Below are 19,469 nucleotides of genomic sequence, written 5' to 3' on the forward strand. Positions count from 1 at the left end.
GTGTGTGTGTGTGTGTGTGTGTGTGTATGTACGTATGTATGTATGTATGTATATACGTATATATATGTGTGTGTGTGTGTGTGTGTGTGTGTGTGCGTGTGTGTATTATATGTATATAACTTTAATAAATGGAGTAAAACTCATATATTAAATGAATTCTTTTATTTCCAACATATGTTTCGAAGATTACAAATTATACGGTCCCATTATAAATAAAACATTCCTGTCCAATTTTTATCGGATTTAAATCATCTTATTATCTCCCAATTCTATACTCTAAATTTCCTTTTTTTCTTTCTTTTCTTCCTTTCTTACCCAACGTACTATCTAGAGGCGTTCCAACCTCCAACCGCTTTTTCAAATAAATTACGTAGCAATCTTCTCTAAGTACAGTTATCATATTCGGTTAAAATGTCTTACGGTTAAGCTGGTTCCTATGTATTTCCCTGAAGAGAAGATTGCATCCTTATCAACATCACCTATTCCTATGGAAGGTATAATTTGTAATCTTCGAAACATATGTTGGAAATAAAAGAATTCATTTAACATATGCGTTTTACTTCATTTACTAAATTTATATATTTACTCAAGTACTCAAAATAACAAGGAGTTTCTACCTCATAAACAGGAGTTACACCACAGTCATTTTGTGATCTTTGCTACCCTGGTATCTATTAACCAATTTATTTTGTCCGAGTTAATCATCGACTTAGAGAAAATAAATACATAAAATAATATATATATATATATATATATATATATATATATATATATATATATATATATATATATATATATATATATATATATATATATATATATATAAATTTAGATTCAAGGTGAATATGGTACTAAAGTTTATGCACCAGAATTAAGTATGGTATTATCCATACAATTCCAGCCTGTATGGTCTGGCTAAGTCAAAATGGTTTTTTGTATTCTTCCTTTCTACTTGGAGAGTTTAAATGTAGCTACAAAAATATGTCCTTCTGTTGAAATGAAATTTCAGTAAATTTCTATATCTTTGTGCAGCTGAGGATTGCTCTCTGCATTTTACATTTGATGTAATGTTCACATTGCTTAAATAAATGGAGTCGCATGAAACGATCGTACTGCATTAACTTTGGATATCCTTGTTGCTTATTTTGATTATATATATATATACAGAAAGGGAAAAGATGAAAAAACAAAATGGGAAACAAAAGAGGTCACAGTGAGATCTAAGTGTGGGAATTAAGACTACGGGAAAAAAATGTGCATCAAAGCTTAGCAAAATTTATATATTAAAACATCAAAATTTAGAAAAGGATTTAAGGATCATATAAGAGAAGAAAGATAAAGCAATCTAAGCCATAAAAGTGGGGGACTTTTAGATAAAATAGAAACCTCACATTACATTGCTTCTTCCTAACATAATGTTATGGTGGTCATGATAAAACTACTCAACAATGAACCTATAATAAAATTCAAATATCATCCAAGTAGGGGTGCACATTTTCTATTGAATCAAAACCAAAGATTAAGGGCTAAAAAAATAAAGATATTAAAAGCCTTGAAAAAATATATTTATATAAAAAATTACAAGCATTATGAAAAAATCTGAAAGGATATAAGATGGTATAAAAATACTACATATATATACATAAAAATATCCTATATATATTTATATATATACATATATAAATGAAATATATAATGCAATTATAAAATATAGATATAAATTAAAAAAATATGAATATCATATTGTATTATATTATACATTGATTACTATAAAGAAAAGTTACTAATTCCTTCACAATCTATAGAAATTGCACCAGTATATATGAGAGTATAAAGATATACAAAATACAATAATACATATAAGATACAAGAATAAATGAAATATTTGTATAAAATTCTAATAAAGGATTTATAAAATAAAAAAATAGAAATAAAGATTAAAATTTTACATTTCGAATGCCATAAAATATATACCAGATATAAAAAGAGATAAAAGATTAAAAAAAAATAAGGATAAGTCACCTCTTTTTATATCCGGTATATATATTAAGGCATTCGAGATGTAAAATTTTTATCTTCATTTCTATTTTTCATTTTATAAATCCTTTATTGAAATTTTATACATATACACACATATATATATATATATATATATATATATATATATATATATATATATATATACATATATATATATATATATATATATACATATATATATATATATATATATATATATATATATATATATATATATATATATATATATATATATATATATATATATATATATATATATATATATATATATATATATATATATATATATATATATATATATATGTATATATATATATATATATATATATATATATATATATATATATATATATATATATATATATATTGGGAAGGCGCATAGCTGAGTGGTTAGAGCGTCGAGCTTACCACCGTGAGGTTGTGAGTTGGATTCCCGGACCGGGCTGCGTGTTGTGTTCTTGAGCAAGACACTTTATTTCACGTTGCTCCAGTTCACTCAGCTGTAGAAATGAGTTGCAATGTCACTGGTGCCAAGCTGTATCGGCCTTTGCCTTTCCCTTGGATAACATCGGTGGCGTGGAGAGGGTAGGCTGGTATGCATGGACGACTGCTGATCTTCCATAAACAACCTTGTCCGGACTTGTTCCTGGGAGAGTAACTTTCTAGGTGCAATCCCATGGTCATTCATGACTGAAAGGAGTCACCCTATACATATATATTTATGTGTGTATATACATACATATATATAACACAGCTCTTGCATCCCATTGATGACATTTTTAGAACTTTGGGAGAGGGCTCGAATACTGGTGTCATCTACCTTGATTTCAGCAATGATTCGACAGGGTGGATCATAAGATTCTCTTGAAAAAACTATCCAACTTTGATGTCTCTGGAAAGTTACTACAATGGAACAAGTGTTTCCTGACAAACAGAACCCAACACGTTATAATCGAAGGAGTAAAATCAAGCCCAACCAAAGTTAGTTGTGGTGTTCCACAAGGTACAGTGCTGGGCCTACTTCTTTTCATCGTCTACATCAATGACATTACTGACATCATCAAGTACAGCAGCATAGGAATTTTTTCAGATGATTCCAAGATCCAGAAAGTCATCAATGAAGTGGGCGCCCAGAAATGCCTTCAGTTAATCCACTTCGGAAAAGAGGATACCTTGAAAATCCCATACTCCCTTCCTTCAGATGAAACTCTCATGGCATCCAACAACATCAGAGACTTCGGAGTAATTGTGGACAACATAAGCTAGGCTGCTCATATAAACAGAAAAGTTGATATGGCCCGCAGAATGTATTCCATGCGTAGAATTATCTATAAATATAATAATTAAATAGGTTCGTAAAATACAATAAAACAAAATAATAAAAACTTGAATTTACTCTTTTACTCTTTTACTCTTTTACTCTTTTACTCTTTTACTTGTTTCTGCCATTTTGACTGTGGCACCGCCTTTAGTCGAGTAAATCGACCCCAGGACTTATTCTTTGGATGCCTAGTACTTATTCTATCGGTCTTTTTTGCCGAACCGCTAAGTTACGGGGACGTAAACACACCACCATCGGTTGTCAAGCGATGTTGGGGGGACAAACACAGACACACATACACAAACATACATACATACATATATACATATATACGACAGGCTTCTTTCAGTTTCCGTCTACCAAATCCACTCACAAGGCTTTGGTCGGCGGCCCGAGGCTATAGTAGAAGACACTTGCCCAAGGTGCCACGCAGTGGAAATGAACCCGGAACCATGTGGTTGGTAAGCAAGCTACTTTCCACACAGCCACTCCTGCGCCTAATAATATATATATAACAGTCGAAGGCTTTCTTAAAGAATACGTTGAAATACATACAATATCGTTGCGATGCGAAAAAACCATATACGACAAAACTGGAATAAAATATGGAATTTTTCCGAAAGGCATAAATCCCATTTGATGGACATTTTATGAGCACCATGCCTGTAAGCTGATGCTTTATCTTAAATTTTCCATGTCACGTTGAAAGGACGGGTTTCATTTTCTTTCAATTCCCAGGCATGTTTTGCCAGACTAGTCTTTGTCCTATTTTCGGGGTACCGGAAGGAATTTATATGGGAATAAAATCTGCTTTTGAAAGAATTTTCTGAAGCCCCTGTGTATGTTTTATATTCATGTGAGCCTTCTATTTGTACTTTGGCCCTATACACAATCCCTTTCTCTAGACATTTTCGTTCCAACGGACAGGCGGACTCATCTTTGCAATTGCAACTCTTTGGATCAGAATCGGCACTGCGGTTATTTGTAATTATTTTCGTATTTTGTTGGCTAATGAAAGAGGCGAAGTTTTTACAACAAGAATAGCTAATCTTCGGCATTCTTCTATTAAATATTATGTAAAACTTATGGCTAGGTTGAAAATGTTTAGAGACTAATTTTAAGAATTCCCTACCTTGAAACTTTGTTGCTTTGTTATATTTGTTTTATAATTTACTTGCATTCTTATTTTCAATTTGGTTTATTCAACTCGCTTTTTAGTACCAGCCCTCCTGCTTTTGTGTAACCCTTTCCATCCATCAGACAAGTACCAAACCTATACTAAAGGGATTCTGATATGAAATAAAATTAGTTTAAAGAATTCCTTACGCAGAAACCTGAGACCCCCACACATCATAGTTTTTGTTTTATTTTCTCAATTTTTGTTGTTCATTGAAAAAGTCGTTCTTTTCGTTTTTGAAACATAAATGTATTTATAGTAGTAGTAGTAGTAGTAGTAGTAGTAGTAGTAGTAGTAGTAGTAGTAGTAGTAGCAGCAGCAGCAGCAAAAAATGTTAAGTTTCCCATCTCTAGCTTTGAACGAAATAGTCATGAGAAATCTAGACACAATGGCGACTATACAAAATTGTACAAAAGAAAAAAGAAAAAGAAGAAAGCGAGAAATGCAATATCAAAGAAAAACGGCAAAAATTATGGTAAGTGTGGTGTGGACTGTAAACATCATAACTTCTGGAACAATGTCGTTTAGATCAACGTTAAAGTTTAACGATAACCTTTGTGAATGATTTTCTTTCTTTACGAATTCATTTATTATATATTCAGTTATCTTTCATCTCTATAAACTCTAAATGTCATAATTCTATAAAGGATTCACCATCATTTTATTACATACACACACACACAGACATACACACACACAAACATATGCACTCTTATACTGGTGTGCATACGTAATCTATTGTTTTTACTATTTGCCACTTGAAGTAGAGAGGCTAGAACTTTTGGCACTATGTAATGGTGCTCAGTTTGGGGCTTTACACTGTTATTACTAGCAAAGAACAGTAACAGACCTTCCCAAAACTTCCAGTTATAAGTTATTTAATATCTTCCTTCATCACTCCAATGAGTACATCCTTAAACTTTCAACATCGACTACTTCGGCTACTTCATTGAGTTACTCTACTTAGTTTAGGATCTTGAGCTTGACATTATTATAGGACAACAGTCGGGAGCAAAAACAAAAATGGATAAGAGCAAGGATCTTCCACAGAACCAAGAGAATTTCTGGTTCACTTGTCCTGAGCAGTGTGCCTAATGATGCTTATGCATTATTGTCATTTGCACTAGTTAGCGTATTAATTCACATATTGTATTCCCTAGAATGTTTCCTGCACTTATCACCGGTAAATTGAAAGCAAATGACAGTTACCATAATTTCCAGTGTATAAGATGCATTTTATTTTATTTTTAAATGTACCAAAAGATTTCCCAGCACCTAATGCGGTCGTATAACGGATGTGAGGCTGCGTGTTGTAGGCTAAGGAGCCAATTAAATATAAGTCTACCAAGAATAATAATTGTTATGAGTATTTTAGCGAGTTATTAATTAAAATAACCTCAAATGTACCTATTAAAAGCACTTGGATGATAGGTACCTCTTTTCATTTTTAGTTTGAACTGGAAGAAAATCAGATCACGATATCAAATTTTCGAATTTGTTTGAAGCTTTCGAACAATAATGTGACCCTAAACAAAGCTAAATAGTAATATAATCTAACATTGATTTTTTGCAGTTTTAGATAATATTTTATAAAAATTCGCGGCACATCCAGACACCACTTATAGAGCATCAATGCTCTGCAAAATTACAGGAACGACGCGACTTGGCAAAACCTGACAATCTTCACATAGCGAATACCCTGCTTACTTTTCTTTAATTGATAACAAAATCAGTTGGATGTTATTGACTAGGTATGGTATGTATGATTATGGCTTTTGTACGACGTACGAATTTAGCTTTTGGCTAATCTGAAAGTGAGTTGATAATGCAAACATACTCAGTCGAGGGCAGTAAATTAGAGTTGACCTTTCCAACATTGTGATGCTACATTACTTGTTTCACGGACAGACTCTTACTGCTGATAGACGATCTGTCCTGGAAACAAAGTTTTGGCAGTGACATACATACATACATACATACATACATACATACATACATACATACATACATACGTAGGAACTCGAGTAAATTAATACAGAAATTCCTCTTCTTGCGAAGTTGAGTGTCTTATTTCTACGAATTACACCAACTTGACAATAGGTGTTGCATACATCAGTTTTATGTTAGGATCAATTTATGTTGGGATCAACTTCGTTTTTATTGTCTATGTAGGAGGAAACTGAATAAGAGATAAGTTCTGAAAACCAGTTAATAGTCAGAGAAATCACCTCCAAGCCTTTTCTTACCGGAAATAGGTTTTTATATCTCATTGTTTGAAATCAATATCTTAATGTAGTCTATAAATGATAATAAAGATTGTATGTGTGCATTAATATACATAAATCGGTTGGAACATTATATTAAATGAGGAAAACTGTGATGAATAATAATTTTGAGATGAGAATGGCTTAGCTATAAAAGGAGTTACGTCCTGTATATCTTCCGGTAATACACAAGCTATGGCCGCTAGCGATATGTATCTCTTATATTTATTAAACTATAATTGTTTTATAATCTGATTTTATGATACATGCATACATACATACATACATCCATACATACATACATACATATATATATATACATACATATATATATATATATATATATATATATATATATATATATATATATATATATATATATATATATATATATTACACTTAAAGTAACACTTTTTTGTTGGAGTTCTTTCTTTTTTTCTTTTTGCATTCGGAATATCCCTTCTTCAGTATCCTTGTCAGAAATCAAGAAAATGTCATCATCATCAACATTCCTACTACTACTACTACTACTACTACTACTACTACTACTACTATTGCATATCGAAGTAGCAAAACTGCTGGATTTAAGAAACGTGAACGAAGGATTTATACAAAACATTAGATTACTTTATCGGCAAAAAATATTCTCAAACTAGTGCAACGCATTTCTTATTGAGATAAATATAGTTTGCTTACCTGTTTTTTTTTGTGTTTTCTTTTTTGTTTTTTCTTTGCACAATTTATGTTTTCTCTATGGAGATATAAAAATGGCGCCTGCAACATCAAACGTCCCTTACAAAAGCTGAAAGAGCTTTTACAGATAAACATTTGTGATAAAGAAAGAAACTAAATGAAAATTTAATTTTAGTGTCACAGGATATACACAAACAAAAAAATATTCTTTTCTACTCTAGGCACAAGGCTCGAAATTTTGGGGGAGGGGGCCAGTTGATTAGATCGACTCCAGTACGCAACTGGTACTTAATTTATCGACCACGAAAGGATGAAAGGCAAAGTGGACCGCGGTTAAATTTGAACTCAGAACATAAAGACAGACGAAATACCACTAAGCATTTCGCCCGGCGTGCTAACGTTTCTGCCAGCTCGCCGCCTACAAACAAAAAAATATTCTTTTCTACTTTAGGCACAAGGCCCGAAATTTTGGGGGAGGGGCAGTTGATTAGATCGACCCCAGTACGCAACTGGTACTTAATTTATCGATCCCGAAAGGATGAAAGGCAAAGTCGACCTCGGCGAAATTTGAACTCAGATCGTAAATATAAACGAAATACCGCAAAGCATTTCGTCCGGCGTGCTAATGTTTCTGCCAGCTCGCTGCTTTATAAACCAGAAAAAAAAATATATTGAAAAATAATGAGACAATAAAAACGACTTTTTTGGCAGAAGCAAGAGCACACGCGCTAACACGTGAAAACCTATTTCGTTTTCTAACGTCTGCAATAACATTAAAAAACTTAACATGGGTGAGCTAGCAAAGAGAAGGCATAGATTTTAGTGTAACGGTCATACAGATTCAAAAGGATAACTAAAGTGTCGTATGGCCCTTCCCAAACAAAAAAAGACGTCATCAAAGAACTGTAACCAGAGTATCGGTTCATGACCATGCAGGGATTTGACTGACTTCATTATCTATAAAGATTCCCATTTGGTATACGCAGCAGAATGCATCAAACAGAACATAATTTATATTGGTTGCACAAACTAACAGTTAAAAAAAAAATTCAATGAGTATAGGTATAACGTCGGGCACAACAGCAGTACTTCGACGGAACATTCCAAACATCCTACATCAAATTTTAAGGAACATCTGAAGGTACATATTCTCAGAAAATATTCTGACTACTACACTTTCAATCCTCAAAATGGATGACGACAAATATGTCTGTGAATTACAAACATCACGCCCTGGAGGAATGAATAAAATGACAGGTGAATTTCATCACGTTTACACAAAACTGTTCCACTAAGTATTCATTTTCCATTTTTTGTTTCGTTTTTCTTTCTTCTTTTTCCTTTTACCAGTTATGAAAGTGAAAACTGATGACGCCATTTTATCTACATAGAAACGCAGGATATATTCGTTTATATTCTGAATTTTGTGTTTTTATGGGTTTTCTTTTTGATGATGGGCCTTTGCGCCTGAAATATCAAGGTTTTGTGAAACTCTCCGCGTTGTCAGAAGCTTTCCTATTTTCCTTCTTTTCCTTTGTTCGATATTACAATACTTCAAGTGAACTACAACGCTCTTATGTCTGATTTATTATTTTCTAATTTCTTATCCGTTTCAATAGGAAAATTCCAAAAGATTTTGCATTTCTCCGACTCCAGCACTCTTTCGACCCGATGATTATACCATGTACCTCCAGCTTCAAATCTCTACTTCTGACAAAGCTTCCAGTGTAAAACTTTCACATGGTTATGCCTCCATTTCTTATATTCTGCATAGGTCAACTTGAGACATTCTGCAACAATGTGTGCCACTGTCTCATTCCAAATTCCACAGACACTACATTTTTCTGACACCTTCTCCCCATACAGATATTTTCTCAAGTTGTTTGTTTTCATCGCTTGATCTTGAGCTGTTATAATAAGGCTATTTGTTTCTTTTTTTTTAATAGCCCCTTTTTTAACCAAGTCCAAGATTTTGTTCCACATATATCCTCAGTGGCATTCCAGAATTGACCATGCAAAGGTTTCTCTTCAATCTGTTTAGCAAGCTCTCTTTGAATTTCATTCTTGTCCTTTTCTCTTATTCTACACTTGATCACCTGTTCTTTAGTAATTGTCTTTAGTAATTTCTCTGTGCTGTTCTGTAAATATTTTTTGTAGGCTTTTTCTTTCCATCTGTACACACTCTTCCACAGCAATTAAGCCTCCTCCAGCCTGGTCTGTTTTCCTGTACAACCAGTTAATATCAGCTTTCGGATGGTGGGCATCATACATTGTCGATAGCTTTCTAGTTTTTCTGTCAAGTCTTTGTCTTTTGGGTCCAATCTACAATTAATCCTACTGGTAATTTGTTTTATCTTTTCATATTTTATTTCATTTGCTTCCAGTAACTCAAAATATTTAAACCACAGTTTTTTCTCAACCACTTTCACTGTATGCCCAATTAGCATTTCAATTCCCAGGCATCCTTCAAGTCTTCATCGTTTCATTTTCAATATAACGCATTTTTAAATCCTAAATTTCAAACCTACATCATCTGAGAAAATACGATCAGTATGCTTATCATTTTTCGCATAAAGCTTTATATCCTCTATAAAAAGGTATATTATTATTATTATTATTATTATTATTATTATTATTATTATTATTATTATTATTATTATTACCATTGAAGGCGGCGAGCTGGCAGAATCGTTAGTACGCCAGGCGAAATGCTTAGCGGTATTTCGTCTGTCGTTACGTTCTGAGTCCAAATTCCGCTGAGGTAGACTTTGCCTTTCATCCTTTCGGGGTCAATAAATTAAGTACCAGTCAAGTACTGAGGTCGATGTGATCGATTGTCGCCCTTCTCTCAAAAACTCAAGCCTTACGCCTATAGCAATAAGTATTATTATTATTATTATTATTATTATTACCATCATCATCCTTATTCTTATATGTGAAATATAAATGCGTAACTATTTCAGTATGACAAAAAATATAGCGGCGACAACAAAACTTGTCGTAGTCCTGGCAAAACCTCTACTCTTACCTGGTGGGAAACGGCATGGCTCAACATTTGGAAAAGAATCAGACCAAATATACATGGCAAGTACTTGAATATGAGTAAATCCTCACAACCGACATCATGGTTATGCTCGTCATAATCATGATAATCATGATTATAATCATGATCGCCACCATTCTCACCTACCCAATTCACATCATCATCATCATCACCATCATCATCATCATCATAATCGTCACAATCACTGTGGTTTCTATTTACAGGTTCCTTGATATACGTTAGACATGACTTCAGTCAGAAATCGCTTCGAAAAAGGAAATGTAGAAGAAGGTCCTACCGTCGAAGTTCCTACGGATGATGAAAAGCCTTCAAGCATGTTTCTGGATTTTGCAATGACCTGCAGTTTGCACGGCTTGAAAAATGCTTTCTCAAAAAGCAGCAAAAAGCCTCAGAAGTATGTCTAAATATTTGTTTTAATTATCATTGTTAATGTCATGTTGAAGAATCGGTAGGATTTGTATTAAGAGCGTAAAGTGTCGTAACTAAATATTTTCATATATCAACACGTAGGAAAAATTTTGAAGGCAAATAGATCCTTATTCTGTGGTATTTCAATTCAGAATGTAAAGTAAAATAACTAAATAATTTTATATACATTTTTCATCATTTAATTGGAGGAGTAATAGATTTGCCCTTGAACCTTTCAGTGACCTCCCAAACTTGTAGGGGTAAAGAAGAACGTTATCTGCAAACAAGAAACTTCGCCTGAATTTATAAGGTAGAGCAAGCCCCACTAAAAGTACACGAGGAGTAGGTTACAGTGCTAAACTGATCGGTGGATTAAATTTACCAAACAAGAATAAAAGCAGGTCTTCCAGCCACCAAATTTAATTCACAACGTTTTAGGTTGGCCCGTGGGTGAAGTAGAATTTAGTTTCCCAAGGCGGAAAATCGTACGCCGTGACTGTAAAGGCGTATTCAGTTACCACGACTGAAGACTAGGTCATCGTATATCTCCATATAACAAGATCCGATATAAAAGTTGGCTGGTTGGTTGGCTGGCTGGCTGGTTGGTTGATTTTGCTAATCATTCTTTATTAGCGGGACCCGTGAATATTTCATGGAATTAATAATAAACCTATTAGATTATTCCATAAAATTTTATCCAAAACGCCTGAAAAGTAGTCGCTCGTCTACTATTTAATGAAAAGTGAAGGAAATTGGAATACGATGATTACTTAATGTACTTTATATATATACTTTATATAGTTTATGCACAATTTTATAGACTTAATACACAGCACTCATAAAACAGATGTTCACTCTTATTTTTCCATTTTCCCCATAAACAGAAAAAATTACATTTTAAAATTAACATGGTCACAATTTCATATTTAAAAAACAAAAATTTTATTGTAAAAAAATTTTATTTGTAAAATATAGGGGTCACAATTTCACAGGGGTACAAATTTAATGCAACATGGCGCACTCTGAAAACTACATCGTTGGTAACTTATAAGCCAAAGCAATGGGTCAGAGCCAATACACATTTCAATTTGCATGCACCTTTCAATCCAATATTTTTTTGCAGACTATGTTCTTCGTGTAAGTTCTCTCTCTTCTTTTCTTTTGTTTGTCAGTGTTGATAACTTTAACTCTCACATCAGATAATTTGAGAACCCTTGAGAATGCAACATATAGCTGACCATGACTGAATACAGGCATACAGGTTCAAGCAAGAACAACCCCTCTTTATCAAATGTCTGCCCTTGTAATTTATTGATAGTCATTGCATGTGACAGGTGAACGGGATATTGGTTTCTTTCTAAAGTGAATGGCAAGTTTGAGATGTGCGTGCGTTAAGTGATAGGTGATATAAAAAAAAACTTTGTTCAATTAAAAAAAAATACACTTTTCACTATGCACTCACCATCGCCACCTCCACCACCACCACCACTACCTCTCTCTCTCTTTCTTTAATCTCACCATCAGAATATCACCCCTCTATTAAAGTTATATTCCTAACTCTCCTCTAAATCGCTATCTTCAACTGACTTTTTAACTACGTAATAAGTATTACGTTCCCCCTACCACATGTCATAGGCGCTTCTCTCTCCATCTTTTCTTTCTCTCTCTTTCTGCTTCACTCTTCGCCTTATCCTCTTTTTCTCTCTCCTTTTTCTCTCTCCTTTTTCTTTCTCCTCTCTTTCCTTCGAACTAATCACGGGAAAGCGTTACAATTACATTCCCTCTACCTCACGTCATGAACGCTTCTCTCTCCCTCATTTTCTCCCTTCCTCTTTTTCTCTCTCCCCCTTTTTCTCTAATCACGTGAAAGCGTTATCGACGGGCTAAGTAACGTAATGACAAGCAGAGTTATTACAAGGCATGGTACAGAGACTGCAGGAAAATAGTAAAAGAGAGATTCAAAGAGACTTAACATAATAGATTCAGTATAAGAGTGCATACTAAGCTCGGTAGCAAGCAACAAGTAAAGAAATGCTACATATAGAGAGTGAGAGAGAAAGAATTACTCATAGAGAAAGAGGTAGTGAAGGAGGAAGAAGAAAGGAGGGAGTCAGTGACAGAGCAGTTATGGAGGGAGTTATAAAAATGAGAAAATTTGTTTAATTTTTTTTTAATTTTATTTAAATTTTAAGGTAATTAATATTTTTCTTTTGAAATTAGCATTCATTTCGTCATTTAGTACAAGCACCAAAATTCTTGATAAAAGTTCAATTATAGTTATTGTATGTATTCCATATTTCCTGATATTATCCAAGTATACTTTCATAGTTACTTAACATATGACGAAGGTTTGGGTAACACTCTAGTAAATATGTAATTATTGACTAAACACCAGGAAATGTTTAATCAGAATAGTTTCCTTTTTATTTAATATTTTATTTGATGTTGTTCATTTCTTTGTTTTGTTTTATTTTCTCCAGGGTGCTATGGTTACTCCTCTTGATGACATGTATAGCTGCGGCTTTATTTCAGATCCTTGACCGTATTCTATACTTCTACCAATACCCAGTCAGTGTCCTCCTGGATGTTAATTACAATGACTCGTTGCTTTTCCCAACAATTACCATATGCAATCAGAACAAATTTAGGTAAGTTCAAGACAGACTCAATATCGTACGTTTGATGCAGTGAATTGATGCTGATATATTGTCATGTCTTTTGTTTATCATAAATTACATCTTAAAGAAAATACATATCGTGACGTTTATGTTTTTTCCTTGAGTTTTAACAGTTGGAGATGGAAACATCATGGCGTTCACGGCCGTTAGATAAGTTATTTCTTACGCAGTCACGCATGCGCTCACTTACAATATATTCACTTCTTGGATAAACGTAAGGCTGATTGCTGAAGGTGGTATCGACTCGATACCAACAGAATTACTCAGCCAATATAAACCATAATCCGATGAAACGCGCAGTGGTCTACGTCGGCAAAAGTGATTTGATCAAGTTCTCAAATTTTGATGTCGAGTGAAAATCTGACCGTTTGAAACCTAGGTTCTCATTGCGCCGTAAACATTTAAACATAATATTCTCTCTCTAAAGAAAATTTGTTTGAAATATCGGTATTTTTTTGTTTCACAGAGAATCCAATAGCTAGTTTGATTATTTATCCTCTCCCAAAATATCATTTTATAAACTAGAGTAGATGGCCTAACTACAGCCCATCTCAAAAATGTCTTACTTTCTATCAATATTAGTAAATATTATTTATTACTAGCACTGTACCACTGGATCTTTGCATTGTCCTGTACAACATCCATTATTTCTTAATTTCCTTCTCGCATCCCTCTAGCTGGAGTTGGCTTCGTAGCATAAAAGCAGAGCTTTTATTTCAAATATGGAGAACGAAATTGTTAAAAGAGAAGTGTTAACGTTTTAAAGTATTACTTTCAAGTTAGAAAAGTCAATTTTCTGAAATAACCTATAATTTCACTCGCGAACGAAAGGTATCACATTTTCTTTAACCTTTACTAAGACATTTAAGTTAAGATATCAACTTTCTGCAAAAATCACCTTGAATAATGTAGTTCTAAATACAGTACGTTTGAAAATAAGAAAGGCCAGGGGTCTTTAGTTACAGATGTGTTGATCTGAAGATTAACAGAGATCCAATTACTCGAGCTTATATTAATTAAAGATATCTATCAACAAATGTTTGAGCTTATTGGTTTGATAGGTGAAGGAAATTAAGTTAAGATATTCATGCCTTTTCAACTGTGCACGATGATTTTAACGTGGGATGAGCAAATGGACACCAGCCATCACACACAGCTTATAAACAGGCCTGGAATTTAGATATAACTGTAAAGCAGACAGAGAATGTGGTTAGACTTTAGCCTAACTGTATACAGAAGGAGTTCCCCAGAGTCACGGTAGGAATTGCAAATATCATTGCAAGCTATATGTAAAAGTTACGGTACTCTCCTTAACTGCGAGCAACATTTATGCAGAAATAATATGACTTACTGTCACGGTTCTCCATATTTTGCGTTTTAACTGAAGTATTTCCCACAACTGGGATGATTGTTCCCTAAAATTAAACTAGTTAAGAGCATAAAAATCAAAACACTAACATTATAATTGGTATTCGGCATCCTCCATTTCAAATGGTAAAATAAATGTAAAAGACTGTTAATGCTTCCAGCACTGAGCTGTTACAAGCCTTATGGTATCTGTTTTCAGCCAGGTGTACTGAGTTATTTAAGGATTGAGAGTATCTTGGTCACGAATGGTGTTTACAGAACTGGTACTGTTAATCTCCTTGTTATGATATTCTGTAGACGCAGCAGACTGCTACGGGGCTTAAGAAACTGCCTTAAATTTTTCACTGCATAAACCAACTGTTATTAATGGACCACATATTATTAATCAACAGCATCTCATTATTTTACAACCACATGGAAGAATCCAGACACTTAACATCTGGCAACTAACATTGAGAACATTTGTAATAGTTCTGTTTTTACGATTTTGTTAGAGCAGAAAGGGGAGTGCCAATGATCTTCATGTAGATTTTCGGAGATTGAGAAAGGAATTATCACTAAGCTGGAGACTTAGACTGACTGCTTGGAACAGAGTGAACTCCACTAGGGGCACTCAAGATCCAAGGGTGTTGTTACACAAGGCGTTGAATAGATCTAGCAAGCACAAACGATTTCATTATATCTTGAAGGCCTTTATATTTTATCGTTCTCAAACCGGTCACCATGAGCTTCCTTTTAAATAACATTTCAGAATATTGAGAATGATCAATATGATTCAGGTGTAGGCCACCGAACTACAAGGTTTGCTATAACTACTTCGATGTCTCAGTGTCTCAGTTCAAATTTCGCTGTTGTTCGCGGCTTCCGTGATAATGGTATACATTAATTAGCGTTGGTTTATATAAGTTTAGCATGAGGTTATACATTTGTAAGTTTGAAGTGTTGAGTTACAAAAAATTAATTTCTCGATCTGCCGTTCAAATGGAAAAGATCCCTTTTCGGTTAAAAAGAAAAGAAATATTGTAAATATTTTCAGACGAAAATGTTGTGAGTTGAGAGAGATTTGGCTGTTGTTTCTAGCACATCCTACGATCACTCTCCCCGTTTCTTTGCCACTCTCACATGTATTGACGGTTTTCCAATATTTTTCTCTCCATCAACATATTTATGTTATTAACAAAAAAATTTTAATTTATTAGTTTTTTTTCAACCCCTTCCTAATTGTTTCTGGTTATAATTTTAAGATATTAGAAAGCTTGAAGTCATGGCAAGGATTTATCCTCAGTGATTTAATTAAGATGTATGTAAAAGATAATTTATTTCAATAGCATACTTTTCTCTCAGTAGATATGTTTTTCTTATTCACACACACATACACACACACACACACACACACACACACACACACACACACGGCTTCGCTTGTTTTGGGGTGGGGGAAAATCAATTTAAATTACAATTTTTTTTTTTTGCTGTATATATTCCAGTGGACAGGTAACAGAATAGCGGTTAGTTAACACGATTGTGTAGTTAGTTAACTTGATATAGTAGTTAGGTAACACGATGTATTGCGTCGATAACATGCTTTGCTTGTTTGTTAACTAGATGTCGTCGATAATTAACTTGAAACACTAATTAGCTAAGACGGTACGATTGTTATTTAACATGGCGCTGTAGTTAATTTAAATCAGTAGTTAACGTGAGATAACAGCTAATTAACATGCTGGGATCTTTTTTAAAACGGGGGCCACATTTTTCATTAACGAAACACTTTGAAACTTGGAACACTGGTAGAATGTGTCATATAAAACATCTTTTTCTCTTAGTCTTCTTTAAAAAAAAAGAAATCCATAAGTTATTCCATGTTAAAGTTGTCGTATTTCTGTAATTTCAACCAATCACTGACGTCCATTCAGCCGATATACATTAAGTGCCGACTACATAAACAAGCGATTCTGAAACAATTAACCCTAACCCTAACCTTAACCCTAACCCTAACCTTAACCCTAACCCTAACCTTAACCCTAACCCTAACCCTAACCCTAGGGTTAGGGTTAGGGTTAGGGTTAGGGTTAAAGCAAATTTAAAATGAAAAAAGCAAATAAAACGAAGGTATTGAGATTAAATACGCTTTACATCGCTTAATCAGCCAAAGGAGTAAATGTAAACAACTGAATACTTGTCAGTGATTGGTTGAAATTATCGAAATAAGACAATTTTTTACATGAAATAAATTCGAATACAAAAATATTTTTCTGTTCTATAACACAAAATAGATAAGTATACGAAGTTTGAAAGTCTTTCCGTACCAAAAACACTACGTAAAACATTAATGAAAAATGTGGCCCCCGTTTTAAAATAGATTCACATGCTGATATTCTACCAATTTATACATATCCCCTTACATTTTTATTTAATTATTAATATTTTTCAACTCTTTCATTGAATTATTTATTTTAGATTATTTACCGCTATTTCGGTAAATCCGTAGTAGGTATCTCCTATTTGGTTACACAACATCTAGTGTAGTAAAAAGAAATATACATTTGTATTCAGAAGAAAATGGTAAGCTTTGCTAGGTTAACAAAACTCTTTCAACAACGAAGTTCTAAGGTTAAAAATCAAACTACAAAGTGGCAAATGGCTGCTTGCTTATTCGTATTCTCAAATACTTTTTTCTCTTACTTAAGCAGGTCAAATCGGCAGTTCTTTACAATCCATATATTGATTGTCGAAAGTGCATAAGAACTGTGCTTTCTGAGCTTCTAGTAGAATTAATTGTTTATTCACATACAAAAGCTGCATCACGTGTATTCGTTAGTGATATTATTTCAACCGTTGATATTTATTTGCTTTCAGGGCCACCGAGGCTTATAAATTAGGCATATACAGAATGATTGAAAATGTCAACAAGGCAGAAAACAGGAGCTTTGCATTTTCTTCTGAGTTCATCCAGCAAGCCAAGGCAATGAATATCTCCGAGAGAGATCTTCGTCAACAGATAGCTCATACTAAAGAAGACATGATAATAGAGTAAGTAGTCCAATGATTACATAGTCACATATTACCTCTCTATCGATTTATATCTATCCGTCTGTATATCTAAGTATCTATTTATATCTACCTATATATATATGTGTGTGTGTGTATAGCTATCTAGCTATTTGTATTTATTCATTTCTATCTCTCTACTTATATCCATATATTTATCTATATGTATTTATCGATTGCTTGAACTTCTATCAACAAAAGTTTCCGTCAGTCACCGTAGAATGACAGACTCTGTAGTATACCAGATTAAATGTCTTTTAATATTTAATCCGTCCCTCTACATCATAAGTTCAAATCCTGCGTGGTATTGTTTAAATAAGTACCCGTTACCTAATATGGTTATTTCTATCGACTGCATCACTTCCCTAAACATGCGATTTTTTGTGATTATTTAACCGTTTCTAGCAAAAGACCATTGATTATATGCAAGGGGTTAAGTCCTTAAATCGACCCAGTACTTGTTTAGTACTTTATTTTATTGAATCCGGAAGGATAAAAGGCGAAGTTCATTTTGGTAGGATTTGAACTCAGAACTTAAAACAAGAATTAATTACCAAAAGGAATTTTGGTTGATGATGTAACGATTCTTATGATTTGCTACCTTTTTGTACTGATATGATAAAATGATAATTTATGAGACAGAGTCTATTGTGTATCATTTCATAATGAGTAGTACTCATTAGTGATATAAGAGATATAAGAGATGGGGTAGTGCTCATTTTTCCTTCAATTGTCAATGATTAAAACATTACAAGAAACAAAAAGGATGTTGAGGCTTTTATGACTTACGGTAAATTAGTGACATAAATGGAGTGATCGAAATCGTGTCGCCAACTCAATATACCAAGGGCTTCTAAATAATACTATACACCACATATCGAGTGGATATCGGTTTCTTTTGAATAGATGCAAAGCTTTAATTTGAATAAAAAGTAAATGAGATGTTGACTATTCTCCCCTTTTTACAATGGCGAGTGACATAAGTTTTCTTAGCGAGGGCCAGAAATTAAGTAAAATCTGTTTCAACAGGGACTGAAATTTTGCTGCACACGAGGTTTTCCAAAAGCTTGTCCCTGTCTCCCACTACTTTTTTTTCAACGCTCACCTGAAGATGCTAAATAATCTAATAAATATTAATACTATTGTCGTTAAATGAAATACCACTCTGAATTTAAGTGTTTATCTATTCTGACGGTAGTGTTTATAATTCGTTTAATTTCCTATGTAAATCATAGTTTTCCCTTCAAATGTGTTTTTTTTTTTTCCTGAAAGTATTTCTTCGAACCCTGTATTGCTTGAGAATCTAAATGACCTAAAGTTTAGATCATTGTTTCCGAAACAACTGAGAGAGCTTCTGCGTGGTCGCTCAAGTAATCCTGCCGTCTTAAAAATTTATACACTGGAC

The 19,469-nt window shown here is 33.5% G+C and overlaps 1 protein-coding gene across 2 annotated transcripts in view; it reads left to right on the top strand.

The window, feature by feature from the left end:
* LOC106880211 (uncharacterized) overlaps positions 1-19,469 on the top strand; it is a 137,410-nt gene that overhangs the window by 82,511 nt on the left and 35,430 nt on the right. For both annotated transcript variants that reach the window (XM_052966131.2, XM_089349711.1), the window contains exons 2-4: positions 10,763-10,953; positions 13,448-13,615; positions 17,873-18,046. In XM_052966131.2, the coding sequence (XP_052822091.2) occupies positions 10,784-10,953; positions 13,448-13,615; positions 17,873-18,046 (512 nt within the window). In that variant the 5' untranslated portion in view covers positions 10,763-10,783. The remainder of the gene's footprint in view (positions 1-10,762; positions 10,954-13,447; positions 13,616-17,872; positions 18,047-19,469) is intronic.

Source organism: Octopus bimaculoides, chromosome 3, assembly GCF_046866305.1.
Source record: "Octopus bimaculoides isolate indiv1 chromosome 3, ASM4686630v1, whole genome shotgun sequence".
Lineage (NCBI taxonomy): Eukaryota > Metazoa > Mollusca > Cephalopoda > Octopoda > Octopodidae > Octopus > Octopus bimaculoides.